At 44.9% G+C, this 19,424-nt stretch overlaps 1 protein-coding gene across 1 annotated transcript in view; it reads right to left on the bottom strand.

The window, feature by feature from the left end:
* itga1 (integrin, alpha 1) overlaps nucleotides 1–19,424 on the bottom strand; it is a 193,649-nt gene that overhangs the window by 134,777 nt on the left and 39,448 nt on the right. Inside the window, exons 4-6 of the mRNA XM_067985617.1 lie at nucleotides 13,986–14,074; nucleotides 10,831–10,945; nucleotides 5,382–5,509 (exon numbers count right to left, since the gene is read on the bottom strand). Of these exons, the coding sequence (XP_067841718.1) occupies nucleotides 5,382–5,509; nucleotides 10,831–10,945; nucleotides 13,986–14,074 (332 nt within the window). The remainder of the gene's footprint in view (nucleotides 1–5,381; nucleotides 5,510–10,830; nucleotides 10,946–13,985; nucleotides 14,075–19,424) is intronic.

The following is a 19,424-nucleotide window of genomic DNA, read 5'->3' as shown; positions in this document are numbered from 1 at the left end:
ATCACTTGCTGCAGAATACCCAGTCTCTGACCTGCTCTTGTAGCCACAGTATTTATGTGGCTGGTCCAATTAAGTTTCTGGTCAATGGTGACCCCCAGGATGTTGATGGTGAGGGATTCGGCGATGGTAATGCTGTTGAATGTCAAGGGGAGGTGGTTAGACTCTCTCTTGTTGGAGATGGTCATTGCCTGACACTTGTCTGGCGCGAATGTTACTTGCCACTTATCGGCCCAAGCCTGGACGTTGTCCAGGTCTTGCTGCATGCAGGCAATGACTCCAGCCACTGGAGAATTTTCCCCCTGATTCCCATTGACTTCAATTTTACTTGGGCTCCTTGGTGCCACACTTGGTCAAATGCTGCCTTGATGTCAAGGGCAGTCACTCTCACCTCACCTCTGGAATTCAGCTCTTTTGTCCATGTTTGGACCAAGGCTGTAATGAGGTCTGGGGCCGAGTGGTTTTGGTGGAACCCAAACTGAGCATCGGTGAGCAGGTTATTGGTGAGTAAGTGCCGCTTGATAGCACTGTTGACAACACCTTCCATCACCTTGCTGATAATTGAGAGTAGGCAGATGGGGCGGTAATTGGCCGGATTGGATTTGTCCTACTTTTTGTGGACAGGACATACCTGGGCAATTTTCCACATTGTCAGGTAGATGCAAGTGTTGTAGCTGTACTGGAACAGTTTGGCTAGAGGCGCGGCTAGTTCTGGAGCACAAGTCTTCAGCAGTACAGCCGGGATTGTTGTCGGGGCCCATAGCCTTTGCTGTATCCAGTGCACTCAGCCATTTCTTGATATCACGTGGAGTGAATCGAATTGGCTGAAGACTGGCTTCTGTGATGGTGGGGATATCGGGAGGAGGCCGAGATGGATCATCCACTTGGCACTTCTGGCTGAAGATGGTTGCAAACGCTTCAGCCTTGTCTTTTGCACTCACGTGCTGGACTCTGCCATCATTGAGGATGGGGATGTTTACAGAGCCTCCTCCTCCTGTTAGTTGTTTAATTGTCCACCACCATTCACGACTGGATGTGGCAGGACTGCAGAGCTTTGATCTGATCTGTTGGTTGTGGAATCGCTTAGCTATGTCTATAGCATGTTGCTTCCGCTGTTTAGCATGCATGTAGCAGGTAAGTGCATGAGTTGTAGCTTCACCAGGTTGGCACCTCATTTTTAGGTACGTCTGGTGCTGCTCCTGGCATGCTCTTCTACACTCCTCATTGAACCAGGGTTGATCCCCTGGCTTGTTGGTAATGGTAGAGTGAGGAATATGCCGGGCCATGAGGTTACAGATTGTGCTGGAATACAATTCTGCTGCTGCTGCTGGCCCACAGTGCCTCATGGATGCCCAGTTTTGAGCTGCTAGATCTGTTCTGAATCTATCCCATTTAGCACGGTGGTAGTGCCACACAACACGTTGGATGGTGTCCTCAGTGCAAAGATGGGACTTCATCTCCGCGAGGACTGTGCGATGGTCACTCCTACCAATACTGTCATGGACAGAGGCATCTGCGACAGGTAGATTGGTGAGGACAAGGTCAAGTAGGCTTTTCCCTCGTGTTGGTTCACTCGCCGCCTGCCGCAGGCCCAGTCTGGCAGCTTTGTCCTTCAGGACTCGGCCAGCTCGATCAGTAGAGGTGCTACCGAGCCACTCTTGGTGATGGACATTGAAGTCCCCCACCCAGAGTACATTCTGTGCCCTTGCTACCCTCAGTGCTTCCTCCAAGTGGTGTTCAACATGGAGGAGGACTGATTCATCAGCTGAGGGAGGACAGTAGGTGATAATCAGCAGGAGGTTTCCTTGCCCATGTTTGACCTGATGCCATGAGATTTCATGGGGTCTGGAGTCAATGTTGAGGACTCCCAGGGCCACTCCCTCCTGACTGTATATCACTGTACCGCCACCTCTGATGGGTCTGTCCTGCCGGTGGGACAGGACATACCCAGGGATGGTAATGGAAGAGTCTGGGACGTTGGCTGAAAGGTATGATTCTGTGAGTATGGCTATGTCAGGCTGTTGCTTGACTAGTCTGTGGGACAGCTCTCCCAATTTTGGCACAAGTTCCCAGATGTTCGTGAGCAGGATGTTGCAGGGTCGACTGGGTTTGGTTTGTCTTTGTCGTGTCCGGTGCCTAGTGGTCCGATGCCGGGTGGTCCGTCCGGTTTTATTCTTATGATGACTTTCTTTAACGAGATTTAACAACTGAGTGGCATGCTCGGCCATTTCAGAGGTCGATTAAGAATCAACCGCATTGCAAGGCTTCACTCATGTCCTCCAAACTGTTGTCCAGCAGAGTGGTAGCAGTCATGTGGGCCTGGCCCAGCAGAGGGATGATGGTGAAAGGGGACATGCAAGAGGGGACGCCACTCAAAGTGCACCCACGTCTCACCCGTTGCCCCCCTCTCAACCAGTACTCCTCTCCAGGTGGCCGAGTCTGCCCCTGTGCAGGTGCAGATGCAGGTGGAGCACGGGCACCGAAACCCAGAGAGTGTAGGCCCAAAGCATCTAATCGGTCAAGGCATGAACAAGAGCAACCTGCCACTACCTATGCTGCAGCCACAGGGGATGCACCATGTAGAAATTGTCGGAGGAGAAAGTCCAAGGTTTTGTGAGCACGAAGGGTATACACAAGGGTGTTTGACGGTTGGTCATATTTTTTATTTATATTAGATTTTTATTAAACTCACATTAAATATTATTATTGTCACCACTACTGCCACGTCTTGGCCATTCTTGCCTGGCTTCTGTAATAAGGCCCTTTCATGAGGTTCACCATGAACGGGGACACTTGATGCCACCCATTGGGTCACTCTGCAATGGGTACATGTGTAATTGCAGGCTTGTTTTGTGCAGGGAGGGGTGGGAGGGGGCTGGTGTGGGCGCAGCTCTATCCAGGTGGTGTGAGGACTGGACTCTTCACACTGTTTGATGTTAGGAAAACCGTTCACATATCAATGACTCCCTGGCCTCCCAAGCAGCCAGGTGAGCCGCTGCTCTGCCCATGAGTTGTTGTTGTTGTTCCTCCACCTCCTCCTCTTCCTCCCCCCCTCCCCCTCCTCCTCCTCGGCCGATGTGGATGGGGCCTCCTCAAGCGGCACCCCTCTCTGTTGTTGCCCTCTGTGCTCTTGTGCTGTTGCCTGTGTTGTGGAGCTCCACAAGGCGGAGGTGGACACCGTGCCTGGCGATGTTGCTCGTCCTCGGATGCAGTGGTGAATGCAGCCATGGCGCCCCTCATCCTGATGGTGTGAGTTTGAGGAGGTCCGCAAAGTAGTTAAATATGTTTGAACAGCAGAATTTTGAGTGGAAAGTAAAAATTTTCAGCGCAAACACAAAGATCTTGCAGCCAAAACTTTGTCTGAAATAACAGAGTGCCCTGCTGCAATAAGTGACCTTTTCTCCCCATCTGTCAAATAAGCATTTGAATCTCCCACAGGCTGCTGGCTGAAACATGTCTGTTGCAACATGGAGTGTTTCCCACAGCACAGGAAACACACTGAGGATGCTTCAAAATTGCACCCATGCCAAAATGTGGAGAAAATTAAGTACCTCAAGTACTTAAACTACCTCAACTACTATGTAAAGTATCATCCCACTGGCTTTAATTGGAGCTAGGATTTCCCCGATTGTCGCAGCCCCCCTCCCCAAATGCACCCGCAATTTGCTGGGAAAATCGAACCCTTAGGGCTCGATATTACCAGGGCGGCGGGTTCGCGGCGGGGGGGGGTCTATTGGGCGCGTGGGTAACGCGCCCAGTGAAATCAGTCTGCCCCGCGTGCGATCGCAGGCTGATTGGAGCCACTTATCTGTTCTTTCGGGTTCCCCGCTGCTGAGCTGCGCGTCGGGCGGGCTGCGCATGTGTAGTAAGGTCTGTCAGCTGGAGGAGCTCCATTTAAAGTGTGCAAGTCGGTGAATTTGATTGTTAGGAGGGGGGTGGTGGAAGCCAAACTTTGTCCAAAGTGACAGAGTGGCCTCCTGCAATGAGTGAGGGTCTCCCCCCACCCCGGACCTTTGCAGCTGCCACAGGCTGATGAATGCAACACGTCTATTTCAACTGGGAGTGTTTCCCCCAGTATGGGAAACAGTCCCAGTTGTTTGTAAAACCCCACCCCTCCTGAAATATCTCCTTAATCAGGTCTGTTAACGACCTGAAATACCAGAATAAATACTTTTAAGTGGCACCCCGCCGGCTTTAATTGCCTGCGGGAGTCCCACATGCGGGGGCTGTGCGCGCACGTCAGCGTTGTGAGGAACCCGGAAGTGGGCGGGTTGGAGCCGGGCTCCTGATCCGCTCCGGGATTCCCCGATTTTCGGAGCCCCCCTGCCAGAAACGCACCCGATAGCGGGTGCTAATATCGAGCCCTTAGTGTTGGTGGGCTGTTTTGCCATAGGGACCATTAGAGCTGAGCCCAGTTCTGCTCTCACTTAAAAAACTTACATGTGTGTGCACACCCAGCTAGGGTCAGTAGATAACAATCAGGAGCAGGAATTGTAGACAATTTTTCTCCTCGCTTACGCAGTGACACTGACGCCAGTTGTAGTGTCCCACTGCGTCCTTGGCTAAGATGAGCTAAATCAGCCTGAAGTAGGGACTGAACTGGCTCCTTTCTGATCTCTATGGGGTTGAATTTCCTCAGAGCTTTTCCCACTCCACCGCTGTAACTTTGCCGGAAGTGAGGTGGAAACCCCATTTACGTGGGAAGTGGGATTTCTGCTGCACTTCCGGTGAGGTTACAATGGTAGAGCAGAAGTTCTGAGGAGATTAATCCCCCCATACGACTCCAATCGCACCAGTTAATACATGCACCTCATGAACCTTCTGAGGAACCCACTCCATCGGGTTTCTTTTCATTCTTTTCAAGCCCAAACTCGTTTATAAGTAGATTTCCCTCACCAAATGTTTAATTTTAAACATTACATTTATTTTCTTCTTTTTATCGTGTTGTTCATTCATATCACATCATTATAACATGCTCATAGAAATCCCCCATTCAACTCGTTCACAGATTAACCTTTTTGTGTGTATGGAACACAGCAACATGGCTCACTTTATAGGCCATAGAGACCATGGCCAGGATTTTTGGCTTTGGCAAAATCCTGCTGCAAATTTATCAGGACGGGAGTTCCTGAACAGGCAAATGTGGGCAGTGTGCTCGTAATGACCTGATATGTGTTCCCGATTGGTGAAGCTCTACGCCCAGAGTGCGCATTCAGAAAACCATCCCTCTACGCTCAAAACAGCTTTCTTGCTCCAATGATTAAATCCCATATGGGATTACTTGTTGCAGAGTCCCATCAGGTTTTTGTGTAAATATCTTTAGCGTCCAGTTGAATAGGTAATTAAACCAACAACATTAAAATAAAAACAATCATTTGACTAACCTGAGTTTGCTGAGGTCCAATTTCAATTTTTTCCAATAGCTTTATAAGGAAACTGTTAACACTTGTCCAAGGGTAAATGCTGTTGGAACCATCAAGTACAATCACAATATCAAGTCGTGACTTGCAGGCTGCAATTACAGGATGCAGTATTTTTTTTAAATGGAAGTTAACATCCAACAATATTTTAAAATAGTAATACAATCACAATATGCAGGCAGTTTGGAAATTACAAACATGACTTGAATATAGAAAAGGGAGTGAGAGCTGATATGATGCATTGTAGCAACCATAAATGCACACACGGGGTAACTTTACAAGTCTGTTCTCCCAGTGGGGAGTCTCTCCCATCAGCAACACTTATCAAAAATATTATTTATGGGCAGCACGTGCCTGAATTTCAAATATGTGTTGCTGACAGGTGAGGCTTCCCAGCAGAAGTATGCACATGGAAAATTACCTCCAAATTAGTTTGTTAAAATAAAATAATTTAGCATGATGCACAACACAAAACAATATTATAATCAGAATTATACAAACATTTTTTAATAATAAAATAACTACTATTATTACAGACCTTTTTATCCACCTGTTTCTGCCTCTTTGTCAGTGATATTCTATAACTAGATGTGGGTAAATGCAATGCCAGATAATTTACCCATCAACTTTTCCTCCCTTCCTGCCTGGAAAGGAGCACAGAATTTCTACTGTGTCCCTTCGACAACCCGGTAGATCAGAAATTTTCTGTGGGCATTGGTAGCTGGGAACCTGCCTCCAACCATTACATTAGTCTGGCAACATACGCCACCAAAGTATGGCACTACCAAAACACTACGATGGAGGAAGTAATGAAACGTGACTGGCTAAAGTGATGTCAGCATCTGATATATCAAAAATTAATTTTGAATATATTCTGTAGAGATGGATGGAGATGGCAGAGCCCAGAGCCTGCATGGTGGTTTTTAAAAAAATTCTCTGACAGATACTGCTACTTGTGCCAAAAACTCCTTTATGGAGGGCCCAGCAGCAGCGTCTATGGACGATCCATGGATGACAGCAGAGTTTTGATGCCATGCATCAGCACCCCACACAAGTTAGTAGTGGACTCCTCCACACTCTCCAAGGTGTTGGGGAAACTCACTTAGGAACTTAGGAACATAGGAATAGGAGTAGGCCATTCAGCCCCTCGTGCCTGCTCCGCCATTTGATAAGATCATGGCTGATCTGTGATCTAAATCCATATACCTGCCTTTGGCCCATAATCCCTTAATACCTTTGGTTGCCAAAAAGCTATCTGTCTCAGATTTAAATTTAGCAATTGAGCTAGTATCCCTGGTAGACATTCAGCAATTGCTGTTGCCCAGGAAGCTCTTCCTTTTAAAGGCCGGGCCCCTAAAGTCCGCATGTCTGTTCTCTTCAGCAGAGCTAAGACGTGAGCTTACCCTCCGGCAAGCCACTTCCTGGACCGTCCTTTCCATTTGCTCCTGCTCACTTTTGCTGAGTGAATCATCCTGTGCAGACCCCTCTAACTCACTATCTATATCATGCCAGAAAATCGACCCCACTGTATGAGGGGAATAATGAGCCCATTGCAACACTGTAAACACAGTTATCTATTTCAGGATAAATAGGGACTCTCCAGTTCTCATGATCAAACTCATGACAATCATCATTCACAAGTTATGACTCCAAATCAATTTTCTCTTTATTTTCTTTTAAAGTAGCACCATCATTCTGGTTTGACAGAAGTAAGTATTCTGTAGGGCATTGTCGGCTTTGTAAGTAGAGATTCATGCGATTGTTCATTGATCACATGTACATCAAAAATTTCACAAAATCAAATGGTAGCATTTATAACACTTGAATTATTTACCAAAGATCTTCACATTGGGCCTTTCCTAAATAGTACCTGCCCTGAAAAATTTCCCAAGATTACGTTGTTCCTTATTTGTTGGGCCTAGTGCATTTGAACATGCGGCAATGAGTCAGTGCGAGCGATTTTAACTCTCTGCCCTGGGTGGGAACAGGTAGATAGCGCTCTGATCTAATGATGATCATGATGATGGAACTGAATTCCCGCTCTGTTCCCACCTGTTGCCAGTTTGATTGGGGCTTCTGAATAGGATATGCTAACATGGGTCACATGACATACAGGATCCCTAATAAAAGTTTGAGGTACCAATGGGTGGAGCGGTGCAGTGCATGCTCCGCACATTGGTGCTTGGCATTGAGCTGCCTGACCAGTTGTCCTTAAAGGGACCACTGCAGACCAGATTCAATTTTTAAAACATTCTTGAAGAGCCAGGAGATGATGCCGTTCTTGGCCCCATGAAAATGTTCCACCTGCTGTCAGCCCCCTCCCTGCGATTGCCTCTCAGCACCCCCACCCCATCCCAGGATAATATTTCTGGCTCAGCTCAACATTGGAGCTGCTGGAATTGCCCCCCACCCCATCCCAACAAGTGAGCTGCATGCGAGTGCTGGAACAGCGCTTGCAGCTCTCCCGGGAAATGGAAATGAGGCCCTTAAAATGGCTTGGGCCTTGTGAAAGGACAACGGGCGAGCAGCATGATCACACCATATGTCTTCTGCCACACTGATGACCCAATGTTTCTTATTTTACTTTATTTTGCATGCGAATTATGGGGTACATTTTCCGATTGGCACTTTAATCCATTTAAATGGAGGAATTCAGCATAAGCGCATAAAGCAATCGTACGAGAATAGCACCAGTCAGAAAATCTATGTTCATATGTGATAGTTAAGTCCCTTCTTTGTATTCAAACAATACTTCAGTTGTATAATAGGCATTAAGGCTTAAAATTTTGATGGTTCTTGAAATGCAAGGAAATTAGAATCAGGCAACAAAAGAGGTGAAATGGAAGTGTTTGTAAAGTGTATAATTACAACATTACTTAGGATGAAACTTTGGATTGCATTTGAAGAGCAATAAGGTGTTCATAAGCGTGTGGTCATATATCTGGGTTTAAATGTTAAAGAAACATTTAAAATACAAGGGTAAGAATGTCTCTGGTAAACATGTTTGCACAAATCTTTTCAAGTAAAATCAGAAATACAAATAATGTAAATGTCAAGGGTTTTGCTAAGCCACCAGTTTGGCAGCATCGAAGATGTTGAAAGAAACCACAGTCCAGTGGCACGTCAAACTCAGGTTCACATTGAGTTTATGAACTGAACTGAATGTGGAAGTGTGTGACATTTTCTCTCAAGGGAGAAGAAATATTGTGTACCATTAAGCAAGCTGCAAAGAAAATCCATCTCTTGCTCCTTGACTCAGTACGGTTCAAAACCATGCAGATTCTATCTCCCTAAAACATCGGAGAGTTGTGGCTTGCTTATGAGTCCTCTATCAGATCATGACTCCGAGCACAGCAGCACAAGATCGGCTAGTGTTCAAGCCAGGCCACCTTCTGTTTATGCCGGATACATTCTGTATCAATCCAAAAAGGTCTGCACAGAAAGCAAGCCTTCACATACCACTTGTCCTGGCTGTGGAACTATCTCATTGCTTGGAAGTCATCCCTTGTTCTGCAAAGGTTCAATTGCTGAGCCAGACATTTAGACTATGGAAAATTTCTGACGTGAGAATTCAGGATCCTCTTGGCCAGAAATAGATGCGTGACACAGTGAGAACGTTACACAAAAAAATAGGGGCAAAAGACTGCTGTAAACTGTATGAGTTTTCCATAATTTGTATATTAAGGAAGACTTCATAAAAACACATTGTCAAGTATTTTGTATGTTTCCCTGATAGTTTACTGGATAACTGGATTGCCTGGTGTGGTACTCAGCCTACAGACCAGAAAGCCCCTTATCTAAACCCACCCCCATAGCCTGGGTGGTGGTGGGGACATCAGAATTGATCCCAGTTCCTCTGGGCTAGGGAGAGGAAAGAATCAGCCCAGGTTTCCCACTTCTTATCACGGCTGGAAAATACACATGTGACAACAGGATCAGGCTTGGCATTGGAGAATACCATGCCAAAACTCACCCGCAGGGCTAACACATGAAGAATGGTCATTTTGGTGAGGGACAGGAGGATAACAATAACCTAGTAATCATACCTGGCATGAGTCCACATAATTAGAAGAGCAGGAGAGAAAATTAGGGGAAACAACTGTTGAAAATAATGTTTCAGGCAAAGCTCTTAGTGAAGCCACACTACCTGCTTCCATCTTTGATATTACCAATGTGCCTGTTCTATTGTCATCTGCAATTTTTTTTTGGAAGGTTAAGCATGTGAAAGATGAGAGCATCATAGAGATAACATCCTGATCAGGCACTTGCGGTGTGGAGCAGCACTCATAGGGAACAAATGTTGGGAAATTGCAGCGCTTGATTTGTCATTAATTTTAATGTACAGAAAACTGGGTGGGCTGCTTAATGGGGGCATTATCCTCCATTAAAATTAGGTGGGGGTGGGGGTGGTGGTGAATTAGTTTTTACTCCTGCAGTACTTTGTAAACATGCAGCTGGAGTTTTGGCCCATCGAGGTCACAGCCATATCCATGCATAAAAACTGATTTTATTATTAAATTAACAGTGGTATTGCCAAAAAAGGTAAATTGGGCATATAGCAGGAATTCCATTGGACTCTCCCTTGTACTCTATTAATGTCGGAAGGGGCACTATTGGGAAAATCGTTTTACCAAGCAGATGCATGGTAAATCCATTGCAAAATGGGACACTCACTGCTGAAAGGGTCAGAAAAAACAAAATTTATGTTAAAATTAATTCCTTACACTGATGGTGAGATTCCTTCTTTAAACTGCAGTCTGTTAGAAATTAAACATTAAAAACTTTGAACAGAAAATACTTTTAGTTGTAGCTTGGTGTGAATTGTATAAAAAATTGATGTACTGAAAGGCTCTAAGCCTGAGTTTACTTCTCTGTCATTGAGGATGAAATCCAGCCAGTCTTTATCAGAAAATTTAATCAAAACAATTTTCTTGAGAAACAACATACTCTTTAGTATTGTGTTAATCAGTCAATTTGAAACTATTGGTCTGTGGCTGTTTGGCATGTTTTCAATTCTCTGCCTTAAATAGTTTGGTCATCATTTCTCAATTTAAAAGCCATCAACAGGCCAAGTCAAAGGGCTAACACTTTTGAAGAAGCACATATACATAGATAAATAGTTATATAGGCAGCTACTGCTAATCCTGGCAGCAGACAGTATCATCTGTAAGTGTTGTATCTTCTGAGCAAATTCTTCTTTTCATGTCACTGCTTGTTTTTTCAGCAAGACCCATTATGGGAAATGTTTAATGAAAAATAATCAAACAATCTGGGGTTGGCTTTGTTGCTGAATGTGGACATTCTTTTCCCTAAATTGGAAGTTCTGCTGAATATAGCTGCCATATACGTTCACTTTATCAATATTTGTGTGTGCACTTAAAAGCATACAGAACGACACTGCTTGGCTGCATACCTCTTACTGTAGGTGCTATGGTGTTTACAACTTGGAAAGTGGAGCTTACATTCGAACAGGCACCAGCTGCATAATATAGACCTCCGCACTTGTAAGAATAAAGTGGTCCACAAGTCTGAAATAAAGAATGTGGAATAAACATATTTCAGAGTATGACAGTAAAACAGTATGTATATATAGATATATATTATATAAATAAAATCATTTCCTTCTCCCTCTTCCCCACCTGTAGGAGGTTATTTATGCTAGGATAAAATCCACAGGTGTTGGCTGTCCTCTGGTATCTCATCCATTGTAGCCATTCTCAATGGATGAACCTAGATAGTGTCCACTGACTATTTAGCCATGGAGGCATCACATGGCTAAATAGAGACACAATTCTATCCGTGTCCGACATCGATACATATTCCAACAAGGCTCGCTGGAAAGCAATCAGGAGCAGGGAGACTTCCTTTCCCATCCGCACTGCCTTATCACTGATCCTGCAGCACAGGCCAGGGACTGAATCCGAACATACTGTATTCATCCAATGCTACAAAACTCTCCTCCATGGAGAATAATGTTAATCTGGGAATGACTACAGCAACATCTTGTATTTACATATATGCCAACCTAGAAAACTAACAGAGCTTCACAAAGCTGACGCAGCCCGAGGAAAAGCTAACTGTTGAGAAGCATTCATCAACATATGCTGAGAAGCAGTCATCAACATATGCTGAGAAGCAGTCATCAACATATGCTGAGAAGCAGTCATCAACATATGCTGTGAAGCAGTCATCAACATATGCTGAGAAGCAGTCATCAACATATGCTGTGAAGCAGTCATCAACATATGCTGAGAAGCAGTCATCAACATATGCTGAGAAGCAGTCATCAACATATGCTGAGAAGCAGTCATCAACATATGCTGAGAAGCAGTCATCAACATATGCTGAGAAGCAGTCATCAACATATGCTGAGAAGCAGTCATCAACATATGCTGAGAAGCAGTCATCAACATATGCTGAGAAGCAGTCATCAACTCGGCTCCAGACCTCATTACAGCCTTGGTCCAAACATGGACAAAAGAGCTGAATTTCAGAGGTGAGGTGAAAGTGACTGCCCTTGACATCAAGGCAGCATTTGACCGAGTGTGGCACCAAGGAGCCCTAGTAAAATTGAAGTCAATGGGAATCAGGGGGAAAACTCTTTAGTGGCTGGAGTCATACCTAGCACAAAGGAAGATGGCAGTGGTTGTTGGCGGCCAATCATCTCAGCCCCAGGACATCGCTGCAGGGGTTCCTCAGGGCAGTGTCCTAGGCCCAATCACCTTCAGCTGCTTCATCAATGACCTTCCCTCCATCACAAGGTCAGAAGTGGGGATGTTCGCTGATGATTGCACAGTGTTCAGTTCCGTTCGCAACCCTTCAGGTAATGAAGCAGTCCATGCCCTCCTGCAGCAAGACCTGGCCAACATCCAGGCTTGGGCTGATAAGTGGCAAGTAACATTTGCATAAGACACGTGCCAGGCAATGACCATCTCCAACAAGAGAGGCTAACCACCTCCCCTTGACATTCAACAGCATTACCATCGCCGAATCCCCCACCATCAACATCCTGGGGGTCACCACTGACCAGAAACTTAACTGGACCAGCCACATAAATACTGTGGCTACAAGAGCAGGTCAGAGGCTGGGTATTCTGTGGTGAGTGACTCACCTCCTGACTCCCCAAAACCTTTCCACCATCTACAAGGCACAAGTCAGGAGTGTGATGGAATACTCTCCACTTGCCTGGATGAGTGCAACTCCAACAACACTCAAGAAGCTCAACATCATCCAGGACAAAGCAGCCCTCTTGATTGACACCTCTTCCACCACCTTAAACATTCATTCCCTCCACTACCGCCACCGTGGCTGCAATATGTACCATCTACAAGATGCACTGCAGCAACTTGCCAAGTTATCTCCCAAATCTACGACCTCTACCACCTAGAATGACAAGGGCAGCAGGCACATGGGAACAACACCACCTACACGTTCTCCTCCAAGTCACACAACATCCCAATTTGGAAATATATCGCCGTTCCTTCATCGTCGCTGGGTCAAAATCCTGGAACTCCCTACCTAACAGCACTGTGGGAGTACCTTTACCACACGGACTGCAGCGGTTCAAGAAGGTGGCTCACCACCACCAAAGAGGGGTTGCACTGAGACGGCAGTGGGACATGAGTAGGTCATAACTTAAGCCGCAGAAAAATTCAACATTTGAACATTTTTATTGTGTTGGAAAAATCCCAAAGTACATAAAAGCACAATTTCCAGTAATGGCGAATATTGAAATTGCTGAAGGAGAATGTCAGTGCTGCATGCCAACCCCAGATGGTTTTGATTTTTGACTTTTTATTTTGTTCATTTTCTGTCAATTTGGAGCATACTAGAATTCTGCCTTTCAAGCCAAAATCAGTTTCTCCTGGAAATGTCAGAGATAGTTTTAAGTATGAAAATGAAAGCAGTTGTACAGGCTGCAATAGAACTTTATAGGTAAAGTTAAAACAAATGGGGATAACGCTTTTCTGTTAAAATAACGGACAAAGGAACGTCAAATGAACATTTTTGTTACAAGAACAAATTGGTAATTCAGGAGCACATATTGGAGACCAGTCCAATTTTAATGGGCTGAATATCCCGCAAGGCTCACTGACCTCCATGACCGAATTCCTGATATGCAGTCCCACTGCATGATGCTTCAAGTCAGGAATACAAGTTCATCAGATTTACCGTAAGGTGTAGAAGAACCTTTATTGTATATTTACAAGCCTAGAACATTTAACTTAGCAAAATGGTAATAGATACACGTCAGGTCAAAACCAAACGTTTTGTTCAAATTGTAGTCTATTTATTTGAAGCAACTGTGGGAAGTCCTGGAACAATGACTAAAGTACTGCACTGTTATTATTGATGTGTATTGAATGCTTTCTCAACAGTTACATCATTTGCCATTACAACACTTTCACCAACCACTTCCACCTTGTTTTCAGAACCTGTTATTGCAGTGGGTACAGAGTTCACCTTTTTGTGGACAGAAAAAAACCCTGAACTTTGACCTTTCCGCATAACTTTATACATTCATTCTAAATAAAATTAGCACTGAGAACTTGTGAGTACATTTCTTACCAGAAAGCCTCCCTTAGAATTTGGTGCCAATGACATTCCGAGGGTCATGTTTTCTTTTACTTCAGTGATATTAGGAACTGTTAAAAAATCTGTAAAAAGTAACAAAGGACATGGTATGAGTATGAATTGTAAAAGTACATTTTACAATATTAAGCCCTATCGGAGGTTTTGCAGTTTGGTTTAATACTGTCTTCTATAGGCTTCTTTAATAATTTATGGTTCTATAGTACATAAGGAAACTAAGAGAAGACAATTCCAAATCAAAATTAAGACTGAAGGAAGTCCAGGAAAAGTAACCCAAAACCCCATTATCTCTCATGAAGCCACTGAATAATGCTGGGAAAATGCTGGAGTAGAGTTCCCCAGCCATCAGCCACCCTCCAGTACCCCATCCAAGTGGCCATTCTGTTTGTGAGAGCTTACATTTTGAACATTGACCATGGTGGACATCACAACCAAGCCTGATTCTGACCTCATCTCATGTTTGCATTGCACACTTCTCAGCAGAGTCATTGGATAGTGATTAAGAGTAAGACCCTAGCTAATTTTACCCTTCCCTCGCTCAGAGGTATTGAAATCAACTGAGTATCCTAACCCCAACTTTGCACTTTCAAATTTGGTTAGTGATTATGTATATATATATATATATATTTAATCAGACATGAAGGTCAATGTACCTGATTTATGGCAATCCTAATTTTCCAATCGATAATTACAAATTGCCATATAATTAAATATGTTCAACCTGAAATTGCAAAATTTTTTGATGCAAAAGCAATGTAGTTCTGGTTTAGGAGAACAAAATTTAAGGCATAAAACAGATACAGGATCCACAGGATGCACTGCAGCAATTCACCAAGGCTTCTTCGACAGCATCTCCCAAACCATTGACCTCTACCACCTAGAAAGACAAGGGCAGCAGGCACATGGGAACAACACCACTTGCACGTTCCCCTCCAAGTCACACACCATCCCGACTTGGAAATATATCGCCGTTCCTTCATCGTCGCTGGGTCAAAATCCTGGAACTCTCTACCTAACAGCACTGTGGGAGAATCTTCACCACACGGACTGCAGCGGTTCAAGAAGGCGGCTCACCACCACCTTCTCAAGGGCAATTAGGGATGGGCAATAAATGCTGGCCTTGCCAGCGACGCCCACATCCCATGAACGAATAAAAAAAACACCAGAGTTACACCCAGTCCAAAATACATTCTAAAATAGAATTGGCAGCTGGTAGACAATACAGCATAATGAGGGCAAAAGCTACTGTCCCAGAAATTCCACCAGTTACATTAGAATTGTACTGATTTAAATTAAGCACTTATAAAGGAAGTGCAGGTTTCCTGCATTAGTGTCAAACCAGGAAGTGATTGAGTTCACAGGCTTTGTACGTCCAGAAACTTTGTCTAAAACATCAGCTTTGACTGGTGATATTTTTCTCAACATGCAGCTAAGAAAGGAAACTGCAAGCTGCCTTTCAGCAGTTTCAAGAACAGAAATCTTTTGCTTTCCACCCTCCTGTCATAGAGCCCTTACTATGGGCATTCCTATATATGTCCTAATAATGGAGGGAGAACAGGAGCAGGAAGAGGAAATGACAGAGGCGCACCAGATAAGGCTACACCAGAGTCTACAGACCACGTTGCCCCTCAATAATGACTCAGATGAGGTTTGATTAAGGATGCACTGATTCAGTAAGGAGGCGTAGAAGGATCTCTGTCTCCCAGTAAAACTGACCTCCAAACATCCTCTCAAACACAAAAAACAAAAAATGTTTCTTCAGAACACTGGACTTCATAAGCCGCACACGTTTATTGTGCACATGTAGATTTACAATAAGTGCTATCTCTGGAACTTCTTTGTGCTGTTCTTAAATCTATCCTGGGTCGGAGGGTCCGCAGGCTCTGGATCATCATGGAGACAAACCTAATGGTATCAGTTACATCTGAGAGATGTTGGTCCGAAGCTCTTGGAAGCTGTACGAAGGCCAGTCGTCAAAGTATCCACTTTAGATGCACTGACTGGTCTGGAAGCCTCTCCGTCAGGGAGTGCAGATGCAGGTGATCCTGGCACCACCACCCACCCCAGGTAGCGACGTATTGTGTTGAATCTTTCTTGCATATTTACATTGAGGGTGCTTTTGTAATTTGCCATGACCTCTGTCATCTGTCTCAGATCATAGGAACATAGGAACAGGAGTAGGCCATTCAGCCCCTCGTGCATGCTTCACCATTTGATAAGATCATGGCTGATCTGTGATCTAACTCCATATACCTGCCTTTGGCCCATATCCCTTAATACCTTTGATTGCCAAAAAGCTATCCATCTCAGATTTAAATTTAACAATTGAGCTAGTATCAATTGCCGTTTGCAGAAGAGAGTTCCAAACTTCTACCACCCTTTGTGTGTAGAAATGTTTTCTAATCTCACTCCTGAAAGGTCTGGCTCTAATTTTTAGACTGTGCCCCCTACTCCTCGAATCCCCAACTAGCGGAAATAGTTTCTCTCTATCCACCCTATCCGTTCCCCTTAATATCTTATAAACTTCGATCAGATCACCCCTTAACCTTCGAAGCTCCAGAGAATACAACCCCAATTTGTGTAATCTCTCCTCGTAACTTAACCCTTGAAGTCTGGGTATCCTCCAAGATGCTCCTCAGTACCTCCATGTGAGTATAAAGCCCATCCAGCAAACTTACTTTTAGAGGGTAACCCAAAGATCTGAATCCACAGGCTCTGGATCCAGGGTCTGACTTTTGAGGAGCCTCTTCTCCCCACTGTCAGACTCCCCACGTTCACCTCTGACTCCTCTGGCAAGGTGAGGTTAATGAGTGAAGGAGTGCCACACATGTGAAGAGAATGCAGCGAGGGTCAGGGGAACAGGTAATTAACTTTGGCTGCTCTGGTGAGGTTGTTAAACTTCTTCCTGCATTGCAAAGGAATCCTGGCGTTCAAGGAAGTGGCACTTGGTGCTACAGGTAGCTCTCTCCACAACGCGTGTACCACATTTTTGGTGGGTGTCCAGCCACTGATCCCAAACAGACCGTCTCTGCTGATCCGTACCTCTTAGGAGGACATGTGGGTCGGCTCCCAGAAGCTTGTCGCTTGTATCCTACTACCCTTCTCACCTAGGTTGCCCCTTCAGTTGCTACTGCATCAGATCTCTGCCTCCCCTACTCACCGTTCCTCCTCCCTGCCTGTTCCTCTCCTCTATTTACACAGCCTCCTTGTCTCTGCTGACATTGGTAGCACATTGATGCCATTGGAATTTCGTGCCCTTTTGACTACATACTTCAAACTTTGTGTTCTTTTCCTTTCCTTTGCTGTCCCCATTGTGACCTCTAATTTGAAGAGATAATGGGTGGGGTTCTTCTCTTTGTGGTGGCATTGCAATTGTGTGGGGGGTTCGGGGGCACCTCTGTCTTCCTGGATCGGGGGTCATATCCCGTGCAGGGTAGGCTCCTGGCAGGATTCCCATCACCAGGAGCGAGGTCACCAGGTGAGGGAGAAATATGCTCGCAGTAATAGAAGAGTCAGCCAGGGATTCAAAGATGAGTGCAGTAGGTCCCTTGAAAGAACTTTGGCAACCTACCGCTGCTACCCTGGACCTACATCCGCTTTTATCCAGGCAGTCCTGAGGAGCAGCTGCAAGAGAGGGGGACAACAACAAAATTGGCTGGGAAGCAAAGCCCCACCGGCATTTACATGTGGCAGGTGTGGATGAGCCAGTTGGCAGTGGTCTGAGCAGAGTTAGGTGGGAGAGAAATGGAGCTTGAGGCAGGAATGCAGTGGCGATCAGCCTTACTGCCTGATATTGCCACCCATGCCCCCGCGGAGCAAAATCCAGCCCAATGTGTATGCTATCTTCCAACCATTCCCGTCTTTTCTGCAGATTTGACATTTTAATCCATTTTTTAAATGAAAAAGTCTCCTGAGGTACCCTCAAATGTAATAAAGCAAAATCCATGATTCCAATATCTCCTGACTTGGATTTTCCAGGACTTGCCTAACTGAATATTTCAGAACAGAAGCGAAGGCTTCTGTACTAAGATCTCAGTGAGGCTTCAGGCCAAGAGAAATGGCCTGAAGCCTCTAACACTGTCGCAGAAAGTTGACTTGCAACTGTTTCTGGTGCTGTTCACCAGAGGTATTGTATTCCTTTCCAGGTGCGACTGAATAAACTAGTTTGCAGAGACTGAATAGAGGCAGCCTTTTATTTGTACACAAAACACAGAAAGTTAACATAAAAACATAAGAAGACAAGAAATAGGAGCAGGAGTAGACCATACGGCCCCTCGAGCCTGCTCTGACATTCAATAAGATCATGGCTGATCTTCGACCTCAACTCCACTTTCCTGCCCGATCCCCATATCCCTTGATTCCCCTAGAGTCCAAAAATCTGTCTATCTCAGCCTTGAACATATTCAACAACTCAGCATCCACAGCTCTCCGGAGTAGAGAATTCCAAAGATTTACAACCATCTGAGTGGAGAAATTCCTCCTCATCTCAGTCTTAAATAGCCAACCTCTTATCCTGCGACTCTGTCCTCTAGTTCCAGACTCTCCAGCCAGGGGAAACAACCTCTCAGCCTTTACCTTATCAAGCCCCCTCAGAATCTGATATGTTTCAATTAGATCACCTCTCATTCTTCTAAACTCCAGGTAATATAGGCTCATTCTATGCAACCTCTCCTCACAGGACAAGCCTCTCAATCCAGGAATTAATCTAGTGAACCTTCGTTGCACCGCCTCCAAGACAAGTATATCCTTCCTTAGGTAAGGAGATCAAAACTATACACAGTACTCCAGGTGAGGGTTCACCAAAGCCCTGTACAATTGTAGTAAGACTTCCTTACTCTTGTACTCCAACCCCCTTGCAATAAAGGCCAACATGCCATTTGCTTTCCTAATTGCCTGCTGTACCTGAATGCTAACTTTTTGTGTTTCTTGTACCAGGACACCCAAATCTCTCTGGACACCAACACTTAATAGTTTCTCACCATTTAAAAAATATTCTGTTTTTCTATTCTTCCTACCAAAGTGAATAACCTCACATTTCCCCACATTATACTCCATTTGCACCTTCTTGTCCACTCATTTAACCTGTCTAAATCCCTTTGCAGACACTTTGTGACCTCCTTACAGCTTACTTTCCCACCTAGTTTTGTATCATCAGCAAACTTGGATACATTACACTTGGTCCCTTCATCCAAGTCATTAATAAGGATTGTAAATAGCTGAGGCCCAAGCACCGATTCTTGCGGTATCCCACTAGTTACAGCCTGCCAATCTGAAAAAGACTCGTTTGTCCCTACTCTCTATTTTCTGTCCATTAACCAATTCTCTATCCATGCTAATATATTCACCCCACCCCCATGAACCCTTACCTTGCATCACAAGCTTTTATGTGGCACTTTATCAAATGCCTTTTGAAAA

Source organism: Heptranchias perlo, chromosome 1 (genome assembly GCF_035084215.1).
Source record: "Heptranchias perlo isolate sHepPer1 chromosome 1, sHepPer1.hap1, whole genome shotgun sequence".
In the NCBI taxonomy this organism is placed as follows: domain Eukaryota; kingdom Metazoa; phylum Chordata; class Chondrichthyes; order Hexanchiformes; family Hexanchidae; genus Heptranchias; species Heptranchias perlo.
This window is presented reverse-complemented; position numbering and strand designations above follow the sequence as displayed.